General features: G+C 35.1%; 1 protein-coding gene across 2 annotated transcripts in view; it reads left to right on the top strand.

The window, feature by feature from the left end:
* Positions 1–26611, top strand: part of LOC129887524 (phospholipid-transporting ATPase 3-like) — a 30984-nt gene extending 4373 nt beyond the window's left edge. The window contains exons 2-27 of one of the 2 annotated variants that reach the window (XM_055962642.1): positions 3036–3101; positions 6124–6185; positions 6524–6605; positions 6784–6894; positions 9308–9385; positions 9536–9632; positions 13416–13522; positions 13826–13891; positions 14217–14338; positions 14433–14523; positions 14612–14689; positions 14793–14909; positions 15107–15253; positions 15324–15428; positions 16059–16201; positions 17020–17121; positions 17210–17273; positions 17352–17564; positions 18301–18466; positions 18564–18643; positions 18725–18964; positions 21477–21698; positions 21777–21944; positions 22067–22426; positions 22504–22610; positions 26012–26611. In XM_055962642.1, coding sequence (XP_055818617.1) covers positions 3036–3101; positions 6124–6185; positions 6524–6605; positions 6784–6894; positions 9308–9385; positions 9536–9632; positions 13416–13522; positions 13826–13891; positions 14217–14338; positions 14433–14523; positions 14612–14689; positions 14793–14909; positions 15107–15253; positions 15324–15428; positions 16059–16201; positions 17020–17121; positions 17210–17273; positions 17352–17564; positions 18301–18466; positions 18564–18643; positions 18725–18964; positions 21477–21698; positions 21777–21944; positions 22067–22426; positions 22504–22610; positions 26012–26312 — 3495 coding nt within the window. In that variant the 3' untranslated portion in view covers positions 26313–26611. Of the gene's footprint in view, positions 1–3033; positions 3102–6123; positions 6186–6523; positions 6606–6783; positions 6895–9307; positions 9386–9535; positions 9633–13415; positions 13523–13825; positions 13892–14216; positions 14339–14432; positions 14524–14611; positions 14690–14792; positions 14910–15106; positions 15254–15323; positions 15429–16058; positions 16202–17019; positions 17122–17209; positions 17274–17351; positions 17565–18300; positions 18467–18563; positions 18644–18724; positions 18965–21476; positions 21699–21776; positions 21945–22066; positions 22427–22503; positions 22611–26011 lie in introns of those variants that run through there. The other variant, XM_055962643.1, reaches the window with a different exon arrangement.
* Positions 26612–27599: the final 988 nt, after the last annotated feature.

The following is a 27599-nucleotide window of genomic DNA, read 5'->3' as shown; positions in this document are numbered from 1 at the left end:
TAGAGACTGTTTTAGAAAGACCCTCGGCTCAGATTGACAATTCCATATACCAAGACAAAAATATAGCGAGTCACAAGGAAACAACAAAATAGTGCAATGATCGAAACACAATATAAAGATAGAGTATTGAAAACAATAGTAAATAACAATGGATATCAAAAATAAGAACTACAAAACACAATTAGTACAATGGCAAACACCAACCACCTTAAGCAAGACAACGCCACACTACCTACTAACCTTCTACCCTAATACCCGTCCTCCACACCTCCTATCTAAGGTCATGTCCTCCTCGGTAGTCTGAAGCTGAGCTATATCCTGTCTTATTACCTTTTCCCAATACTTTTTCGATCTACCTCTGCGTCTTCTCCTTCCCTCTATAACCAATCGCTCGCACCTTTTCATTGGTGCATCCATGCATCTCCTCTTCACATGGCCAAACTATCTCAGTCTCGCTTCTCTCATTTTATCCACCATAAAGGCCACTCCCACCTTATTTCAAATATCCTCATTTTTAATCTTATCGCTTTTAGTATGACCACACATCCACCTCAACATCCTCTTCTCCGCAACATGTATCTGTTGAACATGAAAGTTTTTGACTGGCCAACACTCCGCTCTATATAACAATGTCAGTCTAACCACCACTCTATAAAACTTACCTTTGAGTCTCGGTGGTATCTGCTTATCACACAAGACTCCAGATGCAAGCCTCCACTTCATCCACGCTGCACCAATACGATGTGTGACATCCTCGTCAATGTCCTTTTTCCCCTGAGTTATAGATTGCAGGTACTTGAATCTGTCTCCCTTGGGCATATTTTGTGTGCCAAGCCTCACTTACACGCCTTCCTCATGCATTGCCTCAATGAATTTACACTCCACATACTCTGTCTTACTCCTACTCAATCTGAACCCTTTAGTCTCCAAAGTTTTTCTCCATACCTCTAGCTTAGAGTTAACACCATTCCGTGTGTCATCAATTAATACTATGTCGTCCGCAAATAACATACACCAAGGCACCTCATCTTGGATGTCTCGCGTCAATTCATCCATCACAAGGCAAATAGAAACTGACTAAGAGTTGATCCCTGATGTAACCCCATCTCTACCGGAAAGTGCTTCGAGTCTCCTCCCACCGTTCTTACCCGCATTTTGGCTACTTCATACATATCCTTTATCGCTCTAATATATGCCACCAATACACCTCTTGCCTCCATGCATCGCGACAAGACTTCCCTCAGGACTTTATTGTAGGCCTTCTCAAGGTCAATGAAAACCACATATAAGTCTCTTTTTTTTTCCCAATACTTCTCCATCATTCTCCTCACAAGATGGATGACCTCTGTGGTTGATCGTCCTGGCATGAAGCCAAACTGATTCTCGGAAATAGACACTCCTCATCCTCCTCTCCACCACTCTCTGCCAAACTTTCATAGTATGGCTTAACAACTTAAGACCCCTAAAGTTATTGCAGTTTTGGATATCATCCTTGTTTTTGTACAAGAGAACCATCGTACTCCACCTCCATTTCTCGGGCATCTTAGCCGTCTGAAAAAGGACATTAAACAAGCTAGCCAACCAGTCCAAACCTACTCTATCCATGCTCTTCCAAAACTCCACCGGAATCTCATTAGTAGTATAAATGTTTATATATTTAAAATTGTTGTCTTTATGACTTCAAATGGAGCAAATGGGATAATGATGAATTAACTTGAGATTGAAGTCTAGTAGCTTTTGTCGTTGTATGCTCATATAATTCAAGGGGAAAAAGTTGGAATCTGATTATGACACTTCACATTCATCTGATTGTTGTATGTATTATTTCCACTGAGCAATTCTCTTTTTCATTGTAGTTTCTTTATTTCTTTTGTAAAAGATGCTCGGTATGGGAATGAAGTTAAAGTGGTGAATGTGAGTTTAGGGATTTGACGACATTGGTTGAGGACTTGGAAGTTGGAACTATTGAGATTATCTAAGGTTTTAGTTGGCAAGAGATGCTTAGAGTAAAGTATTCCCCCTGTTTCAATTTGTTTGTCTTACTTTCTTTTTTAGTCCGTTGCAAAAAAAATCCCTCCTTTTCTTTTTGACAACTCTTTAATTCTAACTTTCCACATGACATATTTAAGACACAAGATTAAAGGGCATTTTGGTACATTTTGCATATTTTTAGTTTAAGATTGCAAAATTTAAAGGCTTCTTCACTTTCTTAAACTCTGTGCCAAGTCAAAACCAGACAATTAAAACGGAGGGAGTAATCATTTAGAAGGAGAACTGACTGTTTGTTCCAATTTCTTCCTGTCCTTTAGGACAAACAGGTTACTTTAAACGAACGACCCAATAATGTAGAAAAATCTTTATGTTGTCAATGTTTATAAGTTAAACCCTTTGTGTTTGGATCTACTTTAAATAAACTGACAGTCTAAAGGTTGTTTATGCTATCAGTGTAGTTTTAAGGGTTAGTTGCTATACAATTACCTGATTGAAATGAAGTAAAATAATCATTGCCTTCCTTGCAAGAGTATCTGTTACTTCTGTGTTTGAGGAAGATTTCTTTGGGTGTGTGCTTATTTCCCCACTCTAAGAGTACAAAAAAGAAGAAATACATTCCTGATTTTCATCTAATTTCCTTAAACCCCTATTCCTCTGGAGCTGATACAATTGATTCTGTGCTCCTGCCTCCTAGTCTCCGAATATTTCTTAAACCTTTGGTTATATAAGCTAGTTGTTTGGTCAACTGATTTAGGTAGAAGGAAAAGCGAAGAAGAGAAACAAGGAAATTCAGATGCTTTTCTGTCAATCTATTTGGATGGATTAGTAAAGTGTAATAAAATATAAACATGCCTTGTGCTGACACAAAATCCACACAAATAAAAACATGCCTCGTGCTGACAAGGTGCAGGTAAGTGATGTATTTTGGAAAATGTCAAATGGTAGCTTGTAGTCCCCTTCTATATAAATTGTGTTCCTCACCAAGTTTATTGTACACACATTTTAGCTTTGATCTTGATTAGTTGCAATAATTTTCTTTTCAGGGAAATTCTGTTTCAACGACAAAGTATGATGTCCTAACATTCCTGCCAAAGGGTTTATTTGAACAGGTAAATTGGCTTTGCTCTTATCCTGTGTCCTTTTAAGCTTAGTGCTTTTGCTGAATTAAGTTTTACGTGTTTATTCCAACTTAAACTGTAAATTTTATTCTTCCATTTGAAAACTACAGTGTTGGTATATAATTTAGAGGACACATACACGAGGCCTCTAGTTTCCTACTTGCCAAGAGCATATCTTGCAGACAACTTTGAAGAGTGTGACATAACTAAGGTCCCCAGCCTATTAATGGGAAATGTTGAGAGTGAAGTTCCTTAAGTAACTAGTGAGCCTTTTTGACTGTGTTTTTTTAATAGGCTATCGGTTGATAAGAAGTTCATCAAATAGTTTCTTGACATTCCTCCCAAATGTAATTTTCTTTGAATATCAGCTTAATGCTCCGTCTAGTGGTTTCTCTCCTTCATGTTAATCCTTGTAACTTGTGAAATGGATTCGAACTAAGTTTGTTATTTGTACTGTTTCTGTTTGATAGGAAGGGGTCATGAGTGTTAGCTTTTATATCTTTTTCTTTTTGAAAAATCTTTATAAAATTTTTGTTGTGTCAAAAGACACCAGCGGTAGCAAGTCTGTAAAGAAGTAGTGATTCAATTTACGAGATCAAATTCAAGTTAATATAGTGCTAGTACATTCTTCCATTTCGTCTTCTTAATAAATTCTGTAACCTACAGCAGATGCTAAAAGGTAAGGCATCTATATTTAGCATATGTTCAGCTGAAGTTCTCCCCGGAAGCACCTCCGGTTCCTTTCTGTCCATACGATCCCACATACACAGGAATTGTTTTTCCAACTTCTTCAGAGACTTTCTTTGGCAAGGTACTAAAGAATAAAGAGAGTATCAATATGTGAAGTGGGAAGCTCTTAACTCTCAATAAGAATCAAGGTGGTTGGCATAAAAAACTTTAGACTACCCAATAAGAGTCTCTTGCAGAAATGATGATAGAGGTTCAGTACTGAAGATATGGCCCAATGGAGAAGACTTATTACTTAGAAGTATGGGATGATGAACTAGTGGATTACCAAAGAAGTTAAAAGCACTTATGGGAGTAGTGTCTGGAAAACTATTAGGAATTTGTGGCATGATTTCTGTGTTAATGTGGAGACCAAAGGTGGGTATGGTGAAAAGACTGCTTTTGGGTAGATCTCTGGATTAGTCAGAACAGCTAAAAGACCATTTTACCTGACTTATATCCTATAAGCCTTCAAAAGGATGCTCAGGTCAATCAAGTCTGGAATCAACAAGGCTGGGAATTGAATTTCAGGAGAGCTTAAATGACTAGGAAATTGCCAGATTTACAACAATGATCCAGACCCTGGAAACTTTCCATGGCACCTCAGACTATTAGATAAACCAAGACGGAGTTTGAACAACAGAGGAATTTTTTCAGTGAAGTCTGTATGCTGTAAATTGAATCAAGGAACCTCTTTGATTGTGGTGTCGCCCTAAAAATACATGTAAAATCAAAGTACCTCTCTAGGTATCCTGTTTTGTTTGATTGGAAGTAAAGAAAGCATGCCTAACATAAGGGAATTTACAAAGGAGTTCTCAGATGTGATACTTGTGGATTTGGGTCGTGACATAGTTTACTCCTAGCATACAAAAGAGCATGCGCCACAAATTTTAACAAGTTTAAAGCCATACTAGATCTTTAAAATAATCAAATGCAGAAGATAACAACGTACAACCCCAAGACTTAGAGTCATGCATACATGAGCGAACATCTGATACACTGTCTGAAAGAGGAAACAACAAAAAAGTAAAAGATAGAGGGAGTCTGTCAACCAAACAACTCACAAAGAGATCTGGAAATATACGCCTCGAACTCAATCAATCAATGTGGCCCACTAGGTGCTCGAAGTACAGTTTGCACCAAAAGAGTGCATCAAGTGTAGTATGAGTACAAGAACTACGTGTACTCAGTAGGCATCATAGGTCGACAACGCTGAAGTACCAACAATTATATCATATTAAACATGAAATTTACCTCAATAAGATCCCCTTAGCACTTACACAATTCAAGTGAAATAGGAGAAATAGATCAAATAATCAAGTACAGAGAAGTCGAATAATCAAGTATCATTAAGATAGACAGTTTGAATGAATTCAAATAGATGAAATGTTATGCGCTGAAACATATTGCACTGAATATTTGAAGTCCTCTACAAGCATAATGTAATGTTAGCCAATTTTGAGTAGATGGGGTTTGGGAAAATGTTCTCACTTAAGTTGTAATACTATAAGATTTTGGTTCGATAAGAATCTGCCTTTTGAAACCTATCGGTTTGGAATTCTAGGGCACTAGAAAGGTGTTTTTTTGCTTCGCCAGTGGCAAAAGGAGTGATGTCAAAACAAATTTACGTATGTTGGTGTTTTATGTGTGAAAGTTCGGGCGAAGACCTAGATCATCTCCTTTGCATTGTCAGTTGCATACCAACTCGACTGTGGGGAGAGATTGTGAAATTGGCTTGGTTTGTAATGGACGATGCCAGGATAGTGATTGAGGACTTTTCATCTGGACCTTCCTTTTTTATCAGTTATTTAGCTGGACCTTTAGAAGAAGAAGAAAAGACGAAAAGTGTAGGACGTTGCTCCACCAGCCTTGATGCTAAACCTTTGGAAGGAGAAAAAAATAGAGTTTTCAAGGGATAGAACATGAATATATATGTGTGAGGAACATATTTTAACCCTAATTTTTTTTGGGAGCCATTGAGGTTCCGATATGTATAGAAAATAAGGTGTCTCTTGTAGAGATTCATCTCTTTTTGTAGCTTCCGTAAATTTGGTATACAACTTGTATAGTGGAGATATTCCCATATTAATAAATTTATTTTACCTTATTGAAAAACAAAATGAATTGTGTTTGTTAGTGTTTTTGGCTATTAAAGATTATTATTTCAATAAAATCACTTTAGATGTAGCAAGTTCATTCAGCTTGAAAAATGATGCCATGCAGCCATATTGTTCAATTCTTGTTGTTCTATAGCCCTCATCTTGTTTCTGTGTCCTTATTTTGACAGTTCAGACGAGTGGCTAATCTGTACTTCCTTATGATCTCAATTTTGTCATGCACTCCAATCAGGTATTTCAATTCCTACTATCTAATGTATTATGTTGCTCACCCTTATTAATCCCCCGCCCCATATTATGCATTATTTGTGCTGAAAATTAGTAAAGAGGTCTAATCTAGAGTATTTTTATTGTTTTATTGTGTTAAATATCTAGACAAGATTAGAGTTCACTGTTGTGTGATGCTATTGGTGGTTGTTTGTCTTTGTCATTAAATAATAAAATTTCACATTTTTTGTTTTTGGTTTGTAAGGTGCTTGCAAACTATTTCAAGAAATTAGTTTATATTTTGATGACATGTGCTATATTTTCTCATGATTTGCCCCTGAAAAGAATCTTGTTTGAATGCAGTCCTGTAAGTCCAATAACAAATGTACTTCCTTTGAGCATGGTGCTTCTCGTTTCTCTTATTAAGGAGGCTTGGGAGGACTGGGTGAGTACTATTTCCTTCATTGCCTTCTTTCTCTGTTGGTTCTTAAACTGAGTGTTATATGTATGATGTTCGTTAAATAGAGTACTATGCTATTGACACCTTTATCCTTTTACCTTTTGTTTCGAAACTATATACTTATGCTTTCTTTTCTTGTTCCTTCTTTTATTATTTATAACAGAAACGTTTTCAGAACGACAAGTCTATTAATAATTCCTCCATAGAAATGTTGCAAGACCAGAAATGGGTAAGTGTACCTTGGAAGAAGCTGCAGGCTGGAGATATCGTGAGAGTAAGTATCATGAAACTGATAATATTTTTACTGTTTCATGTTGTTTTGGTGCTCATTATCAACATCCATTTATATATGCTTTGTAACTTTTCTAGAATCTTTAGTTAGCTTGTTATGCCAATTTGCTTTGTAATATGAGCAAGGATGTGAGTATAAGATACAAGTGTGTTACCAGCATGGACGCATTGAATTCTAGAAGGCTTTTTATATATTTTGGGGAATTCATATGAAGTATGCCACTGACCTCCCCTACTAACACAGTGTGGATAATTAGCAAACAAAGAAAGATACAAATTCTGGTTTGCTTCTTTTGAATTAGCAAACAAAGAAAGATACAAATTCTGATTTGCTTCTTTTGAATTTATGTAGAAGTCAAACTTTGCCATGGTGTTTTAGGACCTCGATTTTTGGTCATGACACCAGTTAGTGTGATTATATGTCCTTTCAAATGTAGGTTTTGAGCCAACAGTTGGGATGGGGAAGATGATCTATGGAAACTTACTACTCCCTTTATTTCAATTTGTTTGTCTTACTCTCCTGGTTAGTCCATTTTAATTGTACTTTCCATATGGCATGTGTAAGACACTACATTAAAGACATTTTGGTACATTCTACATATCTTTAATTTAAGACCACAAAGTTCTTCTTTACTTTCTTAAACTCTGTACCAAGTCAAAATCAGAAAAACAAATTGAAACGAAGGGAATAACAAATAAAAGAAACAAAAGTCATTTAAACTTACATTTCCCACCTTGGTGAAACTAAAGTGCATTTGTAGAAGATGCGATACAATTGATATTCACTTTCAATTATGCAAAAGTGCTAGACAATGTTTTCAAAGGCATTTTTGGGGCGAGTCTCTGGGCGGGATGTACTAAAAACGTTTGGGGCACAAATGGAAGATGTAGATCCATAGGGGCTGTGCCCTAGAATTTGAGGCGTAAGCTCCAGAAGTAAAAGAGTACGCTTTGTTGAATTTGATTTTTATTGTTTTAAAAGTATATTTGCTATATTTCTTTTTTTTTATCATGGTAGTTAGCGCTTTGCACGAGATGAGAGAGTGTAGATAGATATGGACAAGAGGGCTTACTGATATTTATACTTTATGCTATCATGTTTTTACGTTGTAGTGATTTTTTCTCAAGTATATAAATAAGGAAAACAACTCTTATAGAAAATGATATTGCTATAAATATTTTTCTTAGATTATGCCTAAAATTGATAGGATTAAAATTCAATAACACTATGTTTGTGAGATAACTTTATCCAGTTTTTGTCATTGCTCTTACACATTTTATCCCTCTCCTTCTTTTTTAATATATAAACAAAAATCAATGCAAATATTAGTTTTGGGGGGGGGGGGGACTAGTAGATGTGGAGATCGATTATGGAGTGGATGATGATTTCATTCTAAAGATTATCTCAACTATTATCATTTTTATTGTTGTTACTTATCTCAAATAATAATTATAATAATTTCTTTCTATATTAGTGGTTATGTATGTGAATTTATCTGCAAAATTATTGAAAAATTTACTTTTGTTTATTTTCTTAGTAATAAAATAATAAATTGAAGATATATGAGACTTATGCCCCGAATATCCATGAGACTTACACCCCATGTTGCCTTGCCCCATGCTGAGTAAAATGTCTCACCTCGTGCCCCTATCTTTTAAAACACTAGTGCTAGATTATTTATTTTTACTATTCATTCATTGCACATTACTATCAGCAGTATCCCTGTAGTTTCTTGTCCTTCATTCTATGTTACTACCTGTTGTTTCTTGTGCTTCAATTATCACACTATTTTGCTATTGCTAATGTTCCTTTGCATTGAATGCTATGTAGTACTTTCTCTATGATTTGCTTTCTTCTTTACTTTTGGATGTTCTTTTTCTTCTGATATGCAATACTTGAGCGAGGGTCTTTAATAAATAACCTCTCTAACTCCACGAGGTAGAGGCAAGGTACACTCTGTCCTTACTAGACTCCAGTTTGAGATTTCACTGGGTTTGTCGTTGTTGTTGTTGGACTTAATGATCAAAAAACAAAAAAGAAGAGGAGCGCGGACCTCCAGTTATTTAGAATGTTACAGGTTTCAATATGGTTGCATCTGAAGAGTTCTAAGAAAAATACAGTCTGCTTGTTCAGTTTAGTCATTGTCCTTTCAGCACAGGGATTGGCCATCACAGATATGTGGTTGACATTCAGGATGTGCACCTCACAAATGGAAAATTCTCTTTACCCACTCCTCCCTAAATATTTGATTTGGGAAGGAATTCAGTTCTGTTCCTCAAATGTAGTCTAAGCACTTTTTTTTTTTTTTTAATACAAGTTCTGAAGACCAATGAGAGGCAATTCTTTTCATTATTCGAAAAGTGTAAGTTTGTACAAGCTGGCCTTCTTCTTGCAGGTTAAGCAGGATGAATTCTTTCCGGCAGATCTTATCTTTCTTGCCAGCACAAACCCAGACGGGGTCTGCTACATTGAGGTTGTACTTGATCCACATCTAATTTCTTTTTTACTTTTGTGAAAAGATAGGTCGATCTAAATTATTTGGAGAAGAGGTATTTTGGATAATGTCATTGGTTTGCATCTTTTTCATCATGTTCTTTCCTAACTGGCACATGGATTTCCTCAGACGGCAAATTTGGATGGTGAAACTAATTTAAAGATCAGAAAAGCACTGGAGAAGACCTGGGATTATGTGTCTCCTGAGAAAGTATCTGCATTCAGAGGTTTGGTTTCTCTACTGCTGTTGACCAATCAAATGTTTTTGCATGACAATGCCTGTAACTTTGACATTTTGTTGTACTAGCGCAATGAAATTACTTCTAGTTCAGAGGATGACCCACTTGTTGCATATAGCCTTTGAAATAGACGCTGAATTCCTTTTTTCCAGATTTTTCAATGCTGGCTGCTTGATATCCTTCGACGTGCTAGATTTGTTTTTAGGTCATGAAAATTTAAGCAAGGCAATTTTATAGCTGGTTTATTTTCTTAAAAAGCTGAAAGACCACTATACCTTTTTAATAATGCATAACTACATTTAATAATAATAATTTAATAAAAACTGACGAATATTGATTTATCTCGTGTCTTGTCTATATAGTTTTATTCTTTCATTAGTAACTAATTTTCGAAGAGATTATTTGGTATTTAGGAAAGAACTTTTCAAAGGTTTAGTCATTTTATTGAAAGGACATAACTCATTGAGAGAAAAAGAATCAACTCTTTGTTTATTTTATAATATTGTTATAGATAGTTATTCAATGTGGTTTTTATGATTGGTGTTCTGAACTAATTAATGAATATTGATATAGGAAGGATTAATTTGTTTTTTGTCCACTAATTGTACTGAATTCTAATAGAATTAAACATTAAGGGAGAATGAAATTAAAAACGTCTATTTTTCATGTCAATATCCAAGGAAGGGGAGCCTTGGATTAACTGTTAAAGTTGTTGCCATGTGACCAGGAGGTCACGGGTTCAAGCCTTGGAAACGCCTCTGGCAGAAATGTAAGGTAAGGCTGCATACAATAGACACTTGTGGTCGGGCTCTTCCTCGGATCCTGCGCATAGCAGGAGCTTAGTGCATCGGGCTGCCTTATTTTTCATGTCAATAATGTAAAACAAGTGGGTGGTAAGAAATGAAGGAAATAAATAGTCAATAAGCACTTTTGAGCTATGTTTATTTGCAAAATATGTAAATATTCATACTGAACTTGCAAAAGATACGTCTTCAAATTCTTGAAAATTGTCTTTAAGAAACTGGTAGTTTTTACGACCCTTAATTATTAACAACAACAACATACCCAGTATAATCCCACAAGGTGGTGTCTGGAGAGGGTAGAGTGTACGTAGATCTTACCCTTACCTTGTATGGGTAGGAATATTGTTTCTGATAGACCTTCGGTTCAAGAAGATATGAAAACAAAGCAATAACAACAACAAAATAGTATAATAAACAAAGTGAAAGAAACAATCAGGTAACATTAGAGATCAAAGAATAAGCAAACATAAAAATAATACTAATACTCCTAATACAGTAAAGATATACGTTCCGCAACCTACTAACCCTTTACCTTGATACTCGACCTCCATGCCCTCCTATTAAGGGTCATGTCGTCGGTAAGCTGAGGTTATGCATATCCAGCTAATCACCTCTCTCAAGACTTCTTAGGCCTACCTCTCCTTCACCTCAGTCCACCATGACCAGCCCCTCTCAATCTTGCACCTTCTCTGAGGCATTTGTGCATCTGCTCTGCACATGTATGAACCATCTGAACTTCCCTTCCCGCATCTTGTCCACCATGGAGGCCACTCTTGTTCCGAATCTCTTCATTCCCACACATCCATCTCAACATCCTCATTTCTGCTTCTTTCATCTTTTAGACATGAGCGTTCTTGACTGGCTAACACTCTGCCCCATACAATATAGTCTCTTTAACCACCGCCACTATGTAGAACTTACCTTTTAAGTCTTTGCGGCACGTCTTATCACACAAAACTCCGGATGTGACCCTTAGTGATTTATTAAGAAAATATCAAATGGGGTTTGATCGTTCTTCAATCAATATTCTAGCTCACTGCATCTTAAGTTCAAATGAACCAAATTTGTGAGCATATGAAGAATATTATGTTGAATTAACATCAATGAAAAGAGCCAATTTAGGTATATATAAACTAATATTAAAAAGAAAAGGAGAGAAAATTGATGCACTGGATGCTCCAGTCACTGCTTTTATTATATGTTGTGTATATTCTTTAATCGTTCTTTGTATATGTGTATTCATATGGTTTCTTTTTCTTGTGTGTGTGCAGTGTAAGCATCAATTAGGTAGAAGACTTGCTTAGATAGATAAAGTTGTCTAGCAAGGAGCTCTTTCTCTTCTTTTATTAACTTTGTTGCCTGGTAATCTAAACTAACAAGGTGATAGATATACATTTGAAGCTGGATAATAAAAGTGTTTACCTTTGAATAAATTATTTGGATTTGATATTTCTGGTTTTGGAAATGTGCAATATCTCCCGTCATTATTAAAAAAATTGTATCGCGAAATGATGAATTTTAACTATATATTTATTAAAAAAATATTTGAGTTATAAAAATAGGAATAAAACTATTCATTTAAAGCACTGGGATAAGGAGATTAGAACTTCTAATTCATCTCTACTCTACATTCATAACAACTGTGTTGAAACTCGTATTTAACTCCAATTAAATGTTTAATCATCTTAAAGATTAATATTTTTTTCATTTACAAAAGTTAAATTTTTTATTGTTCATATATATGTCATTTGTGTTTTGTATAAGGTTTTATAACATTTATGTTACTTTCAAATATCTTAATTATGTTGAAAGAATATGTTAGTTATAGTTAAGTAAAATTATAAAATTAAGCATATTAACTTCCAATCCGAGAATCAATCTTCAATTTGAGATGCACGGAGTATTTTCTTTCCTTTCAATTTAATTTTAGTTCTAATAAATGCCTACTTCTGTTGTGTTGTTATTTATCTTTAAGTATCTTTGTGGAGTAAAAAGATGTTTAATTGATTTTTTAATTAGAGTATCTGCCAAAGTTGAAATGAAAAAAGGAAAAGAAAACAAACATCAACGAAATACATTAATAATGTGTTAATTCTGAAATTGGTAAAAAATAATTCTTTTTGGCTCAAATAGAAACCTATCAACATATATTGTGCAAAAAAGTTATCATCATCATCATCATCATCATTTGGCAAACAACTCCTATACTTTCCGGACAAATTTCGGGACGTTCATAATTATGTAAATTAGTCAAAAGTAGGATACTAGAATTAGTTAATTTCAAGGTCTTAAATATTCGAAAAATAAAATGGAAGGTATTAAAGTTATGTAATATAGTATTTGTTCAATATTGATATAAAAACACATTTTAATTGTTTGGTTTGATGTTATCTGATATATGTCAGATCCTTGGAAAAATATTTTGCATGCAAATTTAATATTCCCTCCATCCCAATTTAAGTGTCTTAGTTTGTCTAGACACGGAATATAAGAAATAAAAGGAGACTTTTGAATTTTGTGGTCTTAAACTAAAGATGTGTGTAGTCCGTTAAATCTTGTGATCTTAAACTTGCCATGTAGGATGTTGGAATAGGAAAACTTACTAAATATAAAAAGAGACGCTCTTTTTGGAACAAAGTAGAAAGGAAAGTAATACACTCAATTGGGACGGAGGGAGTAATAACTAACACAGGATACAAGCAGCATTTGCATGTTTCAAGAAACTAGTCTATATATGTCAACGAAAGATGTTTTTTAAAAACATTTAACATGTGCAACCATGTGTATCATGATCTCCTGCAGATGCTTCCCAGCAGAAATGTTATTTCTTATGGTATATCAAAATTATGATGACGAATGTCAATTTTGTCTCTTATATAGTGAAAGCCTGATAACTCTGTTTCCAGCTTTAAGAATATTTTTCCCTTATACATGTTTGATGTGTTCTCTTGTATTTTTCTTTTACCAGGTGAATTACAATGTGAGCAACCTAATAACTCATTGTACACATTCACTGGCAATCTGATAATTCAAAAGCAAACCTTACCACTTAGTCCAAATCAACTTCTTTTACGTGTATGTACTCCTTTTTCTTATGTCATTTCCCAATTTGTTTTATTTTATGGCTCTGGTTTAAGCATTGTATGTTATACACTTATAAGAAAAAAGACTGCATAAGTTGTGTCTTAGTTATAGTTCACGGTAAATGCATCTTCAAGCAGATATCCACGATGGCCATGATGTAGTCTTGTTGATTCCCTTTTATGACTTATCTTTGAGCTTTTGTCTGTTAATTGTGATATTTCTTCTCTAATTCATAGTACATTTGGTGAATTTTGATTTCCTGTTTTCTTCTTGATATTGTTGTATTTCTTCCAGGGTTGCAGTCTGAGAAACACTCAGTACATTGTTGGGGCTGTCATTTTCACTGGGCATGAAACAAAGGTATTAAATCTGAATTGAAGTTATAATTTACCCTTTCTTCTTCCCTTTCCTTCGTGCTGTTGTTCTCTTTTTGAGGGTGCATCATACTTTTTTATAGTATTCTTGTCAAGAAGTTTCAAAGAAGTAGGTTTTAATGTCATCATCTATTCACTAATGATGTTTTCTAGAACTATTTTGCTGCATTTGTGTTATACAGTAGCAACCTAATTTTAAATGATATTTTATGGTGTGGTTTTTGCATCTTTTTTCTTTGTGGCCTTTGTTGCTTGGCTGTTCACTTTGGTTCTTATTCTCAGTTGCTTCTACCAAATGAGTTTTACTATAGGTTATGATGAATTCTATGAAAATTCCTTCCAAGAGAAGCACTTTGGAGAAGAAACTTGACAAACTTATTATTGCTCTTTTTAGCACTCTCTTGTGCATGTGTCTCTTGGGAGCCATAGGCAGGTTTGATCAATTTCTATACCCATTCTTCCATGTTGGAACTTCTTTTATATTCTCCTCCATGCTGAAAATTTTGGATTTGCTTGAAATTTTGCAGCGGTATCTTTATAAATAAGAAGTATTATTATTTGCGGTTTGAAAGTGGCAAAAATTCAGATCCGCAGTCCGATCCGGACAACAGATTTGTGGTAATCATATAGGTTCTGACATGATTATCTTTCACTTGTCTGTGCAGTACTATTTTTGTCTCTAATTACTCTTTTGCTGTCTGGTCAGGTTGCAGTTTTGACCATGTTCACCTTAATCACTTTGTATTCACCGATTATCCCAATCTCTCTCTATGTCTCCGTTGAGGTAGATTAATGTCAGTTTCTTTGTTTTTTATTTTGGTGCTTTGTTGAATTTTTATCTAATATTCCATCCGCTTTGGTTTTCTTTTTCTGTTCTTCATTTTCAGATGATTAAATTTATACAATCCAATAAATTCATCAATAACGACTTGCACATGTACCATGCTGAGAGTAATACCCCTGCTCAGGCTAGGACATCTAATTTGAATGAGGAACTTGGGCAGGTAAATGTTTAATGCTGTTATGAAGTGGTTGCTGAAATTAATTTGTTTAAATAATCTCTCTGTGCACTAACATTAACAGTGGTTTTGCACAAGAAGAAAACAACCGTATTTACTTCAGTTTTTCCCTCAGCACTATTGTACGCATTGTGTTCTTAACAAATGAGTTCTTGATCCACTGACTACTACTTTATGGACAGGTGGAATACATATTCTCTGACAAAACTGGAACTCTTACGAGGAACTTGATGGAGTTTTTCAAGTGTTCAATAGGTGGAGAGATATATGGTACAGGTGTTAGTGAAATTGAGATGGGAACTGCTCAGCGAAATGGGCTGAAAGTTGAGGTAAATATATTCTTGGGCAAGATATGACAGATTCATGGCTGTCTTGTATTGATCTAGAAAATTGTTACAGGTTAAGAAATCATCAACAGAAGCACGAGAGAAAGGTTTCAATTTTAATGATGCTCGGCTGATGCGAGGTGCCTGGAGGAATGAACCTAATCCTGATTCATGCAGGGTAAATATTTGATTATCATGTGTGGAAGAAAGGGAACGTGAGCTTCTTCTATAGTAATAATTGTTACATTTGAACAATCAAATATCATAGATTTTCTTTTGAAAAGATAAAAAATAAAATAAAATTCTTCTTTATAATATCTTGTTTTCTTAATTGAATCTTAAGTTTTTCCCCTTCTTACTTATGAATTTTGTGGTATCAAATTGACCCAAATTGTTAGGCAACACTAGATCAGTAGTGAAAATTGTATTTCTTTATCGGCTTGCTTTCTTCTCTGTCGTTCTTTTTTTTTTTTAGGTTAGTTATCTCCATGTAGACTTAAGACGAACAATAAAGTATCCTTTAACAACATAAGCCTTTTTGGAGAGGCAGATCACGCAATTCACTGTGATAATATCATAGAACTTTCTTTCTTAGGAAAGCGAAATTTATTTTAAGATGATGGAAAAAAGAAAGTGAAGATTTTATGAAGGGACTAGGGAGTTTAAACTTGCAGGGTAACTTCTTGTGTGTAAATTTTCGGCTTTATATTGAGTTGTCCTTGTGCAGAAAACTTTCACATGGGTACACTAAACTTACTTATCTAGCACCTACATTGTTAGTTTAATGAGGCCAAGGTTGTTTCTTCAGGAATTTTTCAAATGCCTTGCTATATGCCATACTGTTCTGCCTGAAGGTGAAGAGACCCCAGAAAAAATACGATATCAAGCAGCATCCCCTGATGAGTCTGCTTTGGTTGTAGCAGCAAAGAACTTTGGCTTCTTCTTTTACAAGTGCGTGTCTTTAGAATTTCTGTTACATTTCTGTAGTCTGCTTTAAGGCTCCCTTTTGTTGAAACTTCGTCAGTTTGTCTATGAAAGAAATGTAGAAGGTTACTAGCATACACTGTTAGATTGGAAGACTCAGGAATGCAGTTTTTTATATATCAAAGTAGTGACAATAGTCCTTATCTGATGAGGGAACGCACGTCGTGAGGACACTGTTGCAGTAATCTGGTTCCTCTTGTTATTTTATTCCGGTATGTGTGGAGAATAGTGCCAATGTATGTATGTCGTTATCTGATTGGAGAGTACTTGTCATCAGAAAGCTATTGTAGTATCCGGTTCCTGCTGTTATTTACTTATTTTATTCAAGTATGTTATAAGAGAATAAATCACGAACATTTGTAGCAGGATGCTGTTCCTGGTGCCAGCTTCAGAGGTGAGTTCTCGGGGAAGGGGCGGAGAGAGTTCCAATTGATGAATAGGGTAATAAAATAGATAGTTTTTGTTTTATTATGGTGGGCTACTTCTAAGTCACATGCATTATCTTTCTCAGCTATTGTTGAACTTAGATAGTTCTTTTTTTTTGGTGAGTAATAGACTGACTTTAAGAAACAAAAGAAAAATTAGCTGTGCAATGGTTAGCGGAAGGCATTCTCTATCAGAAGGACATTGTGTTAGTACTAGAGTTCTTCCACTAAACATCTTCGAGGAATCACCGTATCAGATTCTGCGCAGAGTTTAGTCATACTGCTTTGTGGCACTGTTACTTCTATCTTTTCTATTTTTAGCTGGGTCACTTTTAACCATGACTCTAAAATTTTCTGCAGACGTACACCAACTATGATTTATGTGCGTGAGTCACATGTTGAAAAGATGGGGAAGATTCAAGATGTTCCTTATGAGATTCTTAATGTTCTTGAATTCAACAGGTGTCAGTACATCCTAGCTTGTATATCAATTTTGATTACCTGCATGATGTTAACGGGGTTGACCATTATTCATTTGTTTTGTGTTTAGTACTAGAAAGCGCCAGTCTGTTGTATGTCGCTATCCTGAAGGCAGATTGGTTCTCTACTGTAAGGTAGGAACTTTATGTGGGAAGATGCATTCTAGGAGGTTACTTTAGTAAGAAAATTATCACAGAACCTACTTTTCTCAGGGTGCTGATAATGTAATTTATGAGAGGTTGCTTGACGGAGACAACGATTTGAAGAAAAGAACTAGGGAACACTTGGAGCAGTTTGGGGCTGCTGGACTTCGGACACTTTGCTTGGCTTATAGAGATTTAATCCCTGATGAGTACGAAAAATGGAATGAGAAATTCATTCAAGCAAAATCCTGTCTCCGGGACCGTGAGAAGAAATTGGATGAGGTTAGCATAGTGTGAAGTATTTCCCTTTTAAGTTTGTATTTTCTTCCAGATTTGCACCTTTTTAATTGCTCTGATTCTGCTTTCTTTCTGGGATTGACTTTTTTCTTGACTGTTTATTCATCTGTTTTGTAGTGATGTCATTTTAGTTTGAGTGGCGAAGTGCAATTATGTTCTTATGCATTTAAGTTTTAATTTCCATCAGATTTGCTTGTTCTAGCCATATTATGCTCATCATTTAACAATTCTTTTAATTAAAGAGAGGTGGTTTTCTTTTGTCAGTTTATGATGCCAAATACACTGCTCCTGTATTGCACTGTGTAGTCCTGATTATCAAAAGCTTCTTGTTATTCTTTTTCTCACGCCCTGGTTCCTGAGTTGAAAAACACATCTGAAATTGTTTTGCCGACTGTGATCATTCTAGACTCTTTATCCAAAAAAGAAAAAAAAATGTATCATTATAGAGATTGGGATAATGTAGCTATCACCTGCGTAAAATATGACTACTAAATGGTTTATTTTAAATTTTAAGCACCTTTGCATATTTTCTCGCGTACAGCATTCTTGAATACACAAAATATAAATGGATGGAAGTAATATATTGGGTGATAATTATATAACCATAGTTCTGGTTGCCCTCACAATTTTGTGCTTAATTTGGAAGTCTAACTCCTGTTATTTTGTTGATGTCAAGGTTGTGTTGGTGTTCAAAAGAGTCTAAGCATTTAGCATTTTACAGGTGGCAGAACTGATAGAAAAGGATCTTGTCTTGATTGGATCAACTGCTATAGAAGATAAGCTTCAAGAAGGTGTACCTGAGTGCATAGACACTCTTTCAAGGGCTGGAATTAAAATTTGGGTGCTTACTGGTGACAAATTGGAAACTGCGATAAATATAGCTTATGGTTGGCAACTTTTCATTGATGATAGGCAGTTTATCATTTTTTAAATCTTGATTCTACTTGCACCATCTTATCCTAGTTTCATTTGTATCTATTGCAGCATGCAAGTTGATCAATAACAGCATGAAACAATTTATCATTAGTTCCGAAACTGATGCAATCAGAGAAGTGGAAGATAGAGTGAGCATTACTTTTCAATGTTCATGGGTGTCAGTTTCAAAATATACACTGTTCAACAATTTGTTTTGTGTTCATTCGCAGGGTGATCTAGTGGAGCTTGCTCGTTTTATGAAAGAAACAGTGCAGAATGAGCTTAAAAGATGTTATGAGGAAGCGCAAGAGCATCTTCGTTCTGTTTCTGGACCAAAATTAGCACTAGTAATTGATGGGAAGTGTTTGATGTATGCATTAGACCCCAGTCTTCGTGTAATGCTGTTGAATTTAAGCCTTAATTGCAGTGCAGTGGTTTGCTGCCGTGTTTCTCCTTTGCAGAAAGCACAGGTGAGGTCATGTAGGTGGTCTTTCTTTGAATGGTTACAACAGTAGAACTTTGAACTTGCCTTTGGTCATTCTATAACTGTTTTTCTGTCTGTTAAATAGACAACAACATCGCCTCAGTCCCAAGAAAGTTGGGTTCTGTTGAATATGGTGACACTTTATTTATTCCTATTGCAGCATCATCAGCCTTGGAATTGTCAAGCTGACTTGTAGTTTCTTCAAATTGAGCTGTTCATGCTTGGTTAATGAACATATGGGAGTAGAGTCATCCATCTTTATCTCTGTTATTCCGTCATGCAACTCTAGACAGAGAACAAAAGTTTTTTGAGTCTTATGTACTTATTTTAGGCTTCATCAAATTAGTTTCATTTTAATACGTCTATCTAGATGATATCAAGGTCTTTCTTCCTCACGAAGAAGGAGTAGCGACCTAGCGTTCATCTGTCTGTTAAATGTAATGCTATACCTTTTGTCCTTGAGAATCGGCTGGGTATAGTGAGAAAGAGTTTGATGATCTAATTACATATCACATAAGATGGGTACTTTCGATATTGTCTTGGAAATTATCAGTATATGTAGTAGCGTACTGAAGAAGCATTCAAGAATCACTTGGCAATTCTTATTTCAATTTTCTGACTCTCATCTTGTAAACTGATTAACCGCAATACTTATCCAAAGACAAGAAAGTTGAAAGAGTTCTGTAGTTACACTTTCTGTCTCGTGTAAGAAAGAGTGTTGCTATTTCACTTCATAGTAAAGCCCATTATTCTCAGATAACACAGTCAAAAAGAAAGAAGAGAAGAGGTCGTCAATCTTAGATATTTTATAAAAAGGGCAGCCCGGTGCACTAAAGCTCCCGCTATGCGCAGGGTCCGGGGAAGGGCCCGACCACAAGGGTCTTATGTTCTGGAAAAAACATACTAAACCTCATTATCCTCAGATATTTAATGTTATGAAGTTTCTCTTTTGGGATTCCCATCTCATTATAAAAAGTTAAGGGGCCTATTTGGAAAGTCATCCTGTTAATTGAATTTGGTGTAGTTGGGTGTATTTACACTGTCTGGCATGTTTGGTTGGCCATGTAATTACTTGGTCAGCAGATAATTGGGTGTAATTGGCAGGGTAATTACACTCCCCAATTCTCTGGGAGGGGCTGTGAATTGCTGATAATTACATGGTGTAATTACAAGCTGATTACTTTTGAATTTTTTTTTTTTATTTCTATTTTTATTTTTGTTTCTTATTTTAAATTCTCTTTTATTTTTATTATTCTAAATATTTCTAAAAACGAAGGGGAGCCTTGGAGTAACTGGTAAAGTTGCTGCCATGTGACCAGGAGGTCACGGGTTCAAGCCTGGAAACAGCCTCTGGCAGAAATGCAAGGTAAGGCTGCGTACAATAGACCCTTGTGGTCGGGCCCTTCTCCGGACCCTGCGCATAGCGGGAGCTTTAGTGCACCGGGCTGCCCCCTTTAAATATTTCTAAAAACATATTTTTTTAATTTTATAACATTTATATTTCATTTCCTTCTCATTCTCAACCTTTACTCATGTGATTTTATGCAATTTTTCGTATTATTTATTTTTTTAATTTGTTCTATGTTTATTTTTTTCATTAGTATAATTTTGTTAGTATTCTAATTTTTAAATTAAAGCAGAATTCATTGCTGAATAAGGTTATAGACGTACGTTTTTCTTTTCTTTTGAATCATATTTTTGTACGTTAGTGAAATTTGACATAAGAGTTTTATGTTGAATTTTTTAATTTAAATTTAGAACTTATGTTGTATTTTTAGTTTCATTTATTTTAGTAGTATTGACTTGATATTTCACATTGCAAGTCATTTATATTTTAGTTAGATTTGATAGATTATCTTTTTGTTAAATGTTTTAATAATTTATGACATTGTATTTATAATATTAATCTTTTTGTCAAACATGCATTTTATGATGTTCATAGAAATCTTGTACACTTGTTTTTATGATTAATTTAATTAAAATATACTAATTTGAAAAATATAAATCAATTAATTTTTAATAATATTAGTTAAGAACATGTGTTTATTTAATATATTTTCAAAAGACGATATATATCTTAAATATTTAATTAAATATCATTTATAAAGTCCCTTATTTGTCTAATATAAATTTCTAATTTTAGATAATTAACTTTTATGTTTAAAATTTAATATAACCTTATGATTGCAACTGTGCAACCAAACAGTACATTGTAATTACAATGTGGCAAACAAACATGTCAACTTAATTACTAGGTTATGTAATTACTAGGCTGGTAATTACTACTCTAGTAATTACATCAATTCCAATTACCAGGTGGCTTGCCAAACAAACCCCAAGTTTTTTTCAGGTATCACTTTGGTATTCTCTAGTTTCAACAGTGTATTTCTTCAAGTTACTGATAAAAACATTCTAATTTCTATGAAGCTAGGATGAGTTTTTTTTATTGCAAATCCTCTGGTGATCAGGTTTTAGCGACTTCTTCCACTTCTTTTCAGGTGACAAGCTTGGTTAAGAAGGGGGCAGACAGAATAACTCTCAGCATTGGTGATGGAGCTAATGATGTAAGTATGATTCAAGCTGCTCACGTTGGTGTTGGAATAAGTGGACAGGAGGGAATGCAAGCAGTGATGGCTAGTGATTTCGCAATAGCTCAGTTCCGATTTCTCTCTGATTTACTGCTTGTCCATGGACGCTGGTCATATCTGAGAATATGCAAGGTTTGCCTTTAGTCTTTGTGCACAAAAAATGTGTGATATCTTTTGGGGTAAATAGTGATCTCTACGTTTTACATGCAGGTTGTCACATATTTCTATTACAAGAATCTGACATTTACCCTGACTCAATTTTGGTTTACCTTCCGGACTGGATTCTCCGGTCAGAGGTTCTATGATGATTGGTTCCAGTCTCTCTATAATGTGATGTTCACCGCTCTTCCTGTTATTGTTCTCGGGCTTTTTGAGAAGGTGTGTAATTGTTATATTTTGTTACTGCCAAACAACGTATGCTGGCAATTAAGTCAGCTTATTCTCTAATTGTTATGTCATTCTTTTTTTTGTCTATTGCTGCATCTCTATTGTGTATTCAGGATGTCAGTGCTTCCCTCTCTAAGAAATATCCTGAGCTATACAAGGAAGGAATCAGAAATACTTTCTTCAAATGGAGAGTTGTGGTCATCTGGGCTTTCTTTGCAATATATCAATCATTGGTCTTGTATTATTTTGTAATTGATTCGAGTACAAAGGGCATGAATTCATCAGGCAAGATATTTGGCCTGTGGGATGTTAGTACAATGGCTTTCACTTGTGTTGTTGTAACTGTCAATTTGCGTCTGCTTATGATGTGCAACACAATTACAAGATGGCATCACATCACTGTTGGAGGGAGCATATTGTTGTGGTTCATATTTGTCTTTATTTATTCGGGTATTTCCTTGCCAAAAGAACAGGTGAGTTTAGTCACTTATTTACTGTATTCTTGTGAGTGGTCATATGCTAATATGTCTGATATTCCTCCTCACTGCAGAAGAATATCTATTTGGTCATCTATACCTTGATGAGCACATTTTATTTCTACCTCGTTCTGTTCCTTGTACCTGTTGCTGCTCTTTTTGGCGACTTCATTTATCAGGGGTAAGTATCTTATGTGTCAAAAAAAAATAAAATTCGGTATTTCTGTGTTGTGGAGTTAGCTGGACTGTGTTTCAAAATTTTGACAAATCAATCTAAATTTCGTTTGAAGAAAATATTAGTCTAGTGATGATAAAATCTGTTTGTGCACCCAACCCCATTTCTAGAACCGTCCTGCCAGTTTGATTAAGCATGAACCTACATGCAGTTGAACCATTTGCAACTGTTAGGCCCATGCTCTGCCTTTCATTGATTACCACAATTTTTTTTCCGGCTGGATTCATGCTGCTGGACAAACTTTTTATTGCTAGTTCCTTGGATCCAGTGTTACCAAAGGTGAAAAGTTAAAAACAAAGTTGCTGAGGTCTATTGGGCTTTTGAGCACCAACCGCAAATAAAGGATGTGCTTAATGAGAAAGAGGCGCAAATAAAAGAGTAAAAAAGATATGATACTAAAGATACTAGCAATGCATGAAAAAATGAATTGAAAAAAGTTATAGTTAAGTGCAATAATTATTATCTTGTGCGCCCCTCTTCGACACAAATCCATGGTGGATGAGACACCACACTAGCATCTTAATGCTTGAACTGAAGCACTCCCTAAGTGAGAACCAGTACAGATGCTAGGTACCTTAAGCGGTTGCTTAAGTACTATAATGTGAATACGATATCACTCTCTCAAAGACTTCTCACCAATTAACTACTCCCTCCGTTCCATTTTATGTGGCATCCTTTCCTTTTTAGTCCGACCCAAAAAGAATGTCACCTTACTATAATTAGAAATAATTTAATTTTAAAATTCTCCTTTTACCCTTAATGAAATGATTTTCAACAACACAAATATCTAAGGACTGTTTTATACTATATTGTTCGGAATCTTCAAAAATGTCGATGGGTGCGTGTCGAATACTCCAAAAGTAATGCATTTTGGAGAATCCGACACGGGTGCGGCAATAATTTTGGAGAGTTCAAGCAACATAGGTTTTATACCACAAGCTTCAATTGTCGTTCTTTTTTTCTCAAATACCGTGTCAACTCAAAGGCTGTGCTGTCAGCCATATTTATATTTCAAAAAGAAAAAAATGTCCTTGTTCTTCTTAGAACTCTATGGTGTCCTAACAGTGAAGCCACATCATCTGAGAATTCTTTACACCAAAAATGAAACAAAAGTAGACAATTCAACTTAATTTTCTGAATGGGATTTGCTAGGTTCTTCAAATCAACCATGTGTTTAGGGGCGGATCCACCCTTGTGGTACCGGGTTCATATGAGCTCGGTATTTTTGAAGCGAAGCATAAATTTATGAGTAAAAATTCACTAAATTCATAAACAAATAGTAGTTATGAACCCATAACTTTAAAATCATAATGGGTAAATTTGAAGAACAGGCTGAACCCATAGGGTTCAATTCCTGGATCCGCCTCTGCTTATGTTCCTCTCCTTTCATATATTCCACCAGATGCAAGCTAAAACCATCTTCCATCACTTTTTCTCCACAATCAGACTTTCAGAATAGATCCAGGATGTTACTCGATCTGTGATTTTGTGGGAATTATCTATACTATACCTTTTATACTTGGGGAAAGCTTCCAAAGGATATCAGTAACCTAACAAACAATAAGAAGCATATCATTCATGACAAGTTCACCATAACTCTAAAATTATAAGTTTACCAAGCATTACCACAACAAAAATCACCATATTTTCCGAAGAAAACATCACAATTAAAAAGAAGGAAAAGAAAGAAATCTTTGTAACCCATTTATCTTCTCCTATAAAAGACTCGTTAGAACCTCCCAAAAGTCTGATACAAACTCATAAATATGAGCCTAATACGTATATATGATCTATGCCTAAGTATGGGAAAATATGGAAGGGCTGTGCTGAAGTGCCAAGCGCAGCATGTTGCACTAACTTGATGACTCCAGGCTACTCTGGAGTTCATGCTTCGGTTCCCTGTGCTCTCTTTCGTGCAGCGCAACTTTGATAGAATGGCCATAAGTTTTGCATAGGCAAGTCCAAATGACAAATCGATCAGACTGCTGGAGACTAGATTTCAAGTATTTGTTATAAAGCATGTCCAAAGCTCTGATAGATCATGAATAACTTTGCGAAGTAAGGTCATGTGTTACTTCGTAGAAATTGTTTCTCCCAAGTGTAATTTCTAATATCTCTTGCCTTAATTTGCATCATCTATTGCATCTTGTTCTTGTAAGTTCCATTCCACTCAATTGTCTCTGACTCCATGTCTTGGCCCTAAATAGTTCCTTAAGCTCCATTTGACCCTTGAATGTACCTATATCACAATAATCCATAACTTAAGCCACTTCCACAAACAGATCATCGAACAAACCATTCAAACATCGGAAAAATGCATACAACAACAACAACAACCCAGTGAAATCTCACAACGTGGGGTTTGGGGAGGGTAAAGTGTACGCAGACATTACTCCTACCAAGGTAGGACGGCTGTTTCCGAGAGACCCTCGGCTCAATAGAAGCATAAAAAGAGGTCAGATAAGGCTAAGAAGTACAAAAAGTTCAAAGCGTTATGTGAAAGCAAATAACGAAAGCGTAACAGATAAAATAGAGTAATCAAAGTACAGAGAGTAGTAGATAGTAACAGAAATCAGAACACAAGAAATTATAGTGCGCTAATGCGCCTACTAATAAGGAAGAATAATGGAACTTTGTACTAGCCTTCTACCCTAATATGGGTCCTCCACACCCTCCTATCTAAGGTCATGTCATCGGTAAGCTGTAACTGCGTTATGTCCTGTCTAATCACCTCTCCCAATATTTCTTCGGCCTACTCCTACCTCTTCATCTTTTGTTTTAGTACGTTATGCCACTAGAATTAGTCATCAATCTGTTTTGCCAATTGCGGTGGTCTCATCCTATGAAAGGAACCAAACATAAATTCTTTAGATATAGCATACTTTTAGAAAACCACTATGCCCCAAGAATTAGTCCATCATTCTATCCTACTAATCGTGGTGGTTTAATCCTATGAAGGGAACCACAAAGAATTTTGTGGATATATGTTTTTATGAGCTATCCAATCTGTTGTTTTCACTGAAAAAATCATAGTTAAAGGAATTTGGCGTGAATTACATTGTTCACATGGGTGCAGTTTTGCTATGTCATCTCATTCAGAAGTCATTTAATCCGATCTGTAGGATCTGCTTTGTTCTTTGAATTAGGAATTGGCACAGAAATGTTGATTCCACTGGAAGCTTGGTACGACCAAAAATGACTGTCATATTTACAATTTCAACCCCTTCACCCACCCACCCCGAATCCCTTATATGCTCTGGCTTTTAATAAGTTAATTTTTTGTTTTATATAACAATTGGAAATTGATAGTCTTGCTCTTGCTTAACATTACTAGTTGCTTTTTCCAGGGTTCAAAGATGGTTTTTCCCTTATGATTATCAGATCGTTCAGGAAATTCACAGGCATGAGATTGACAGTAGGATGGGCTTACTGGAGATTGGAAATGATCTTACACCCGAAGAAGCAAGGAGTTACGCAATTAGACAACTGCCCGGACAGAAATCAAAACATACTGGTTTTGCCTTTGATTCACCTGGTTACGAGTCATTTTTTGCATCTCAGGCTGGCGTCTCGATCCCCCAAAAGGCATGGGATGTAGCTCGGAGAGCAAGTATGAAACCACAGTCAAAGCTACCTCGAGAAAACTAACTTCCAGATAGTACAAATTTTCCTCCCTTAACAGTAATGTACTTTTTTGACCCAAGACAATTTAACTTATAGGTAGAATTAGTCGTGTAATATCTTATCATCTAGTTTATTCTTTCACACCTTCCTCGCCCTTGTGATTTTTGGAGTATAATCAGAATTAGGTTTAGTGAGCTTGTAGTAAAATTAGTTTAGAAGAAAATATGTACACTATCTGGAAGTGGAAGTAACTGAAATCTATTTATTGATAGCTTGAATATTCCTAAGAAACATGATTAATATTACTCTGGTTGCAGTAGTAATACTCTGGTTGTGTTTGGTTCATGCCCCCCACCCCTTTCCCTCTGCGCCTCTGATCAGAGGTGGATCCAGAATTTGAACATTATGGATTTGGAGTCGATATTCTCCTACATCCCTCTAATTCCTGGATTTGGAATCTATTATTTGCACTTTGTTAGTGATTTTTTAAACACATATACAGGGTGTAAGCCAAATTTGTTGTGTTCGTAATAGTGTTTAAATTCCAGGTCCTTCATTCTTGCTTTGACGTATTAGGTAAGAACATGAATATGGAATCAGTAAATAGAATGGCCAAAACGAACTCCCTTGTAGATGAAATTTTATGGGGAACTTCACAGACGGATATATCTTATTTATTTAGCAATTGTTGGAACCAGAGGGTTACATGACCAGGTTGTTTCGGGTTTTTCAAATATCAAATCATTTGTGTCAAGTTTCTAAATCTATAAACCAAAACAAACTAATTAAACTCGAATTTTTCAACCTGTAATTTTTTTGGTTTTTTTTTCCAAATTTCTCGGATTTTTTTGGTAAAGTATTCATACCAATTTATAATTAACTTGTGTTTCAAATATTTTTTAGTTCTACCAAAATACAACTATCTAAGGTGTTTTTTAAGAAAATAACACAAAATATGAGATGAATGATGACACTAAAAATATTCAACAAAAAATAATAATGAAATCGCATAAATAAATGCTGTAAATTAATATGTCATAATGAAAATAATTATAATTTAAAATTACTAAATCATGAAAAGTCTAATAAACATTAATTACACGACTAAACATTAAAGAAAAACTGAAATTAGGTTATATATTTTAATTGTCTAAACCAATGTAAACTAAAGAACAAATATTCAACATTATTGTCATTTCTAGTGTTGAATAGTTTTTTATTGGTTAGCATAAGTATTGATTTGATTTGAGCTTTATTAGAGTTAGTAATATCTATGGAATATAACCTTAATTGGACCACTCAAAGCTCTAA

This window comes from Solanum dulcamara, chromosome 4 (genome assembly GCF_947179165.1).
Source record: "Solanum dulcamara chromosome 4, daSolDulc1.2, whole genome shotgun sequence".
In the NCBI taxonomy this organism is placed as follows: domain Eukaryota; kingdom Viridiplantae; phylum Streptophyta; class Magnoliopsida; order Solanales; family Solanaceae; genus Solanum; species Solanum dulcamara.
Note: the sequence above shows the minus strand (reverse complement) of the source record. Positions and strands in the feature narration are given on the sequence as shown.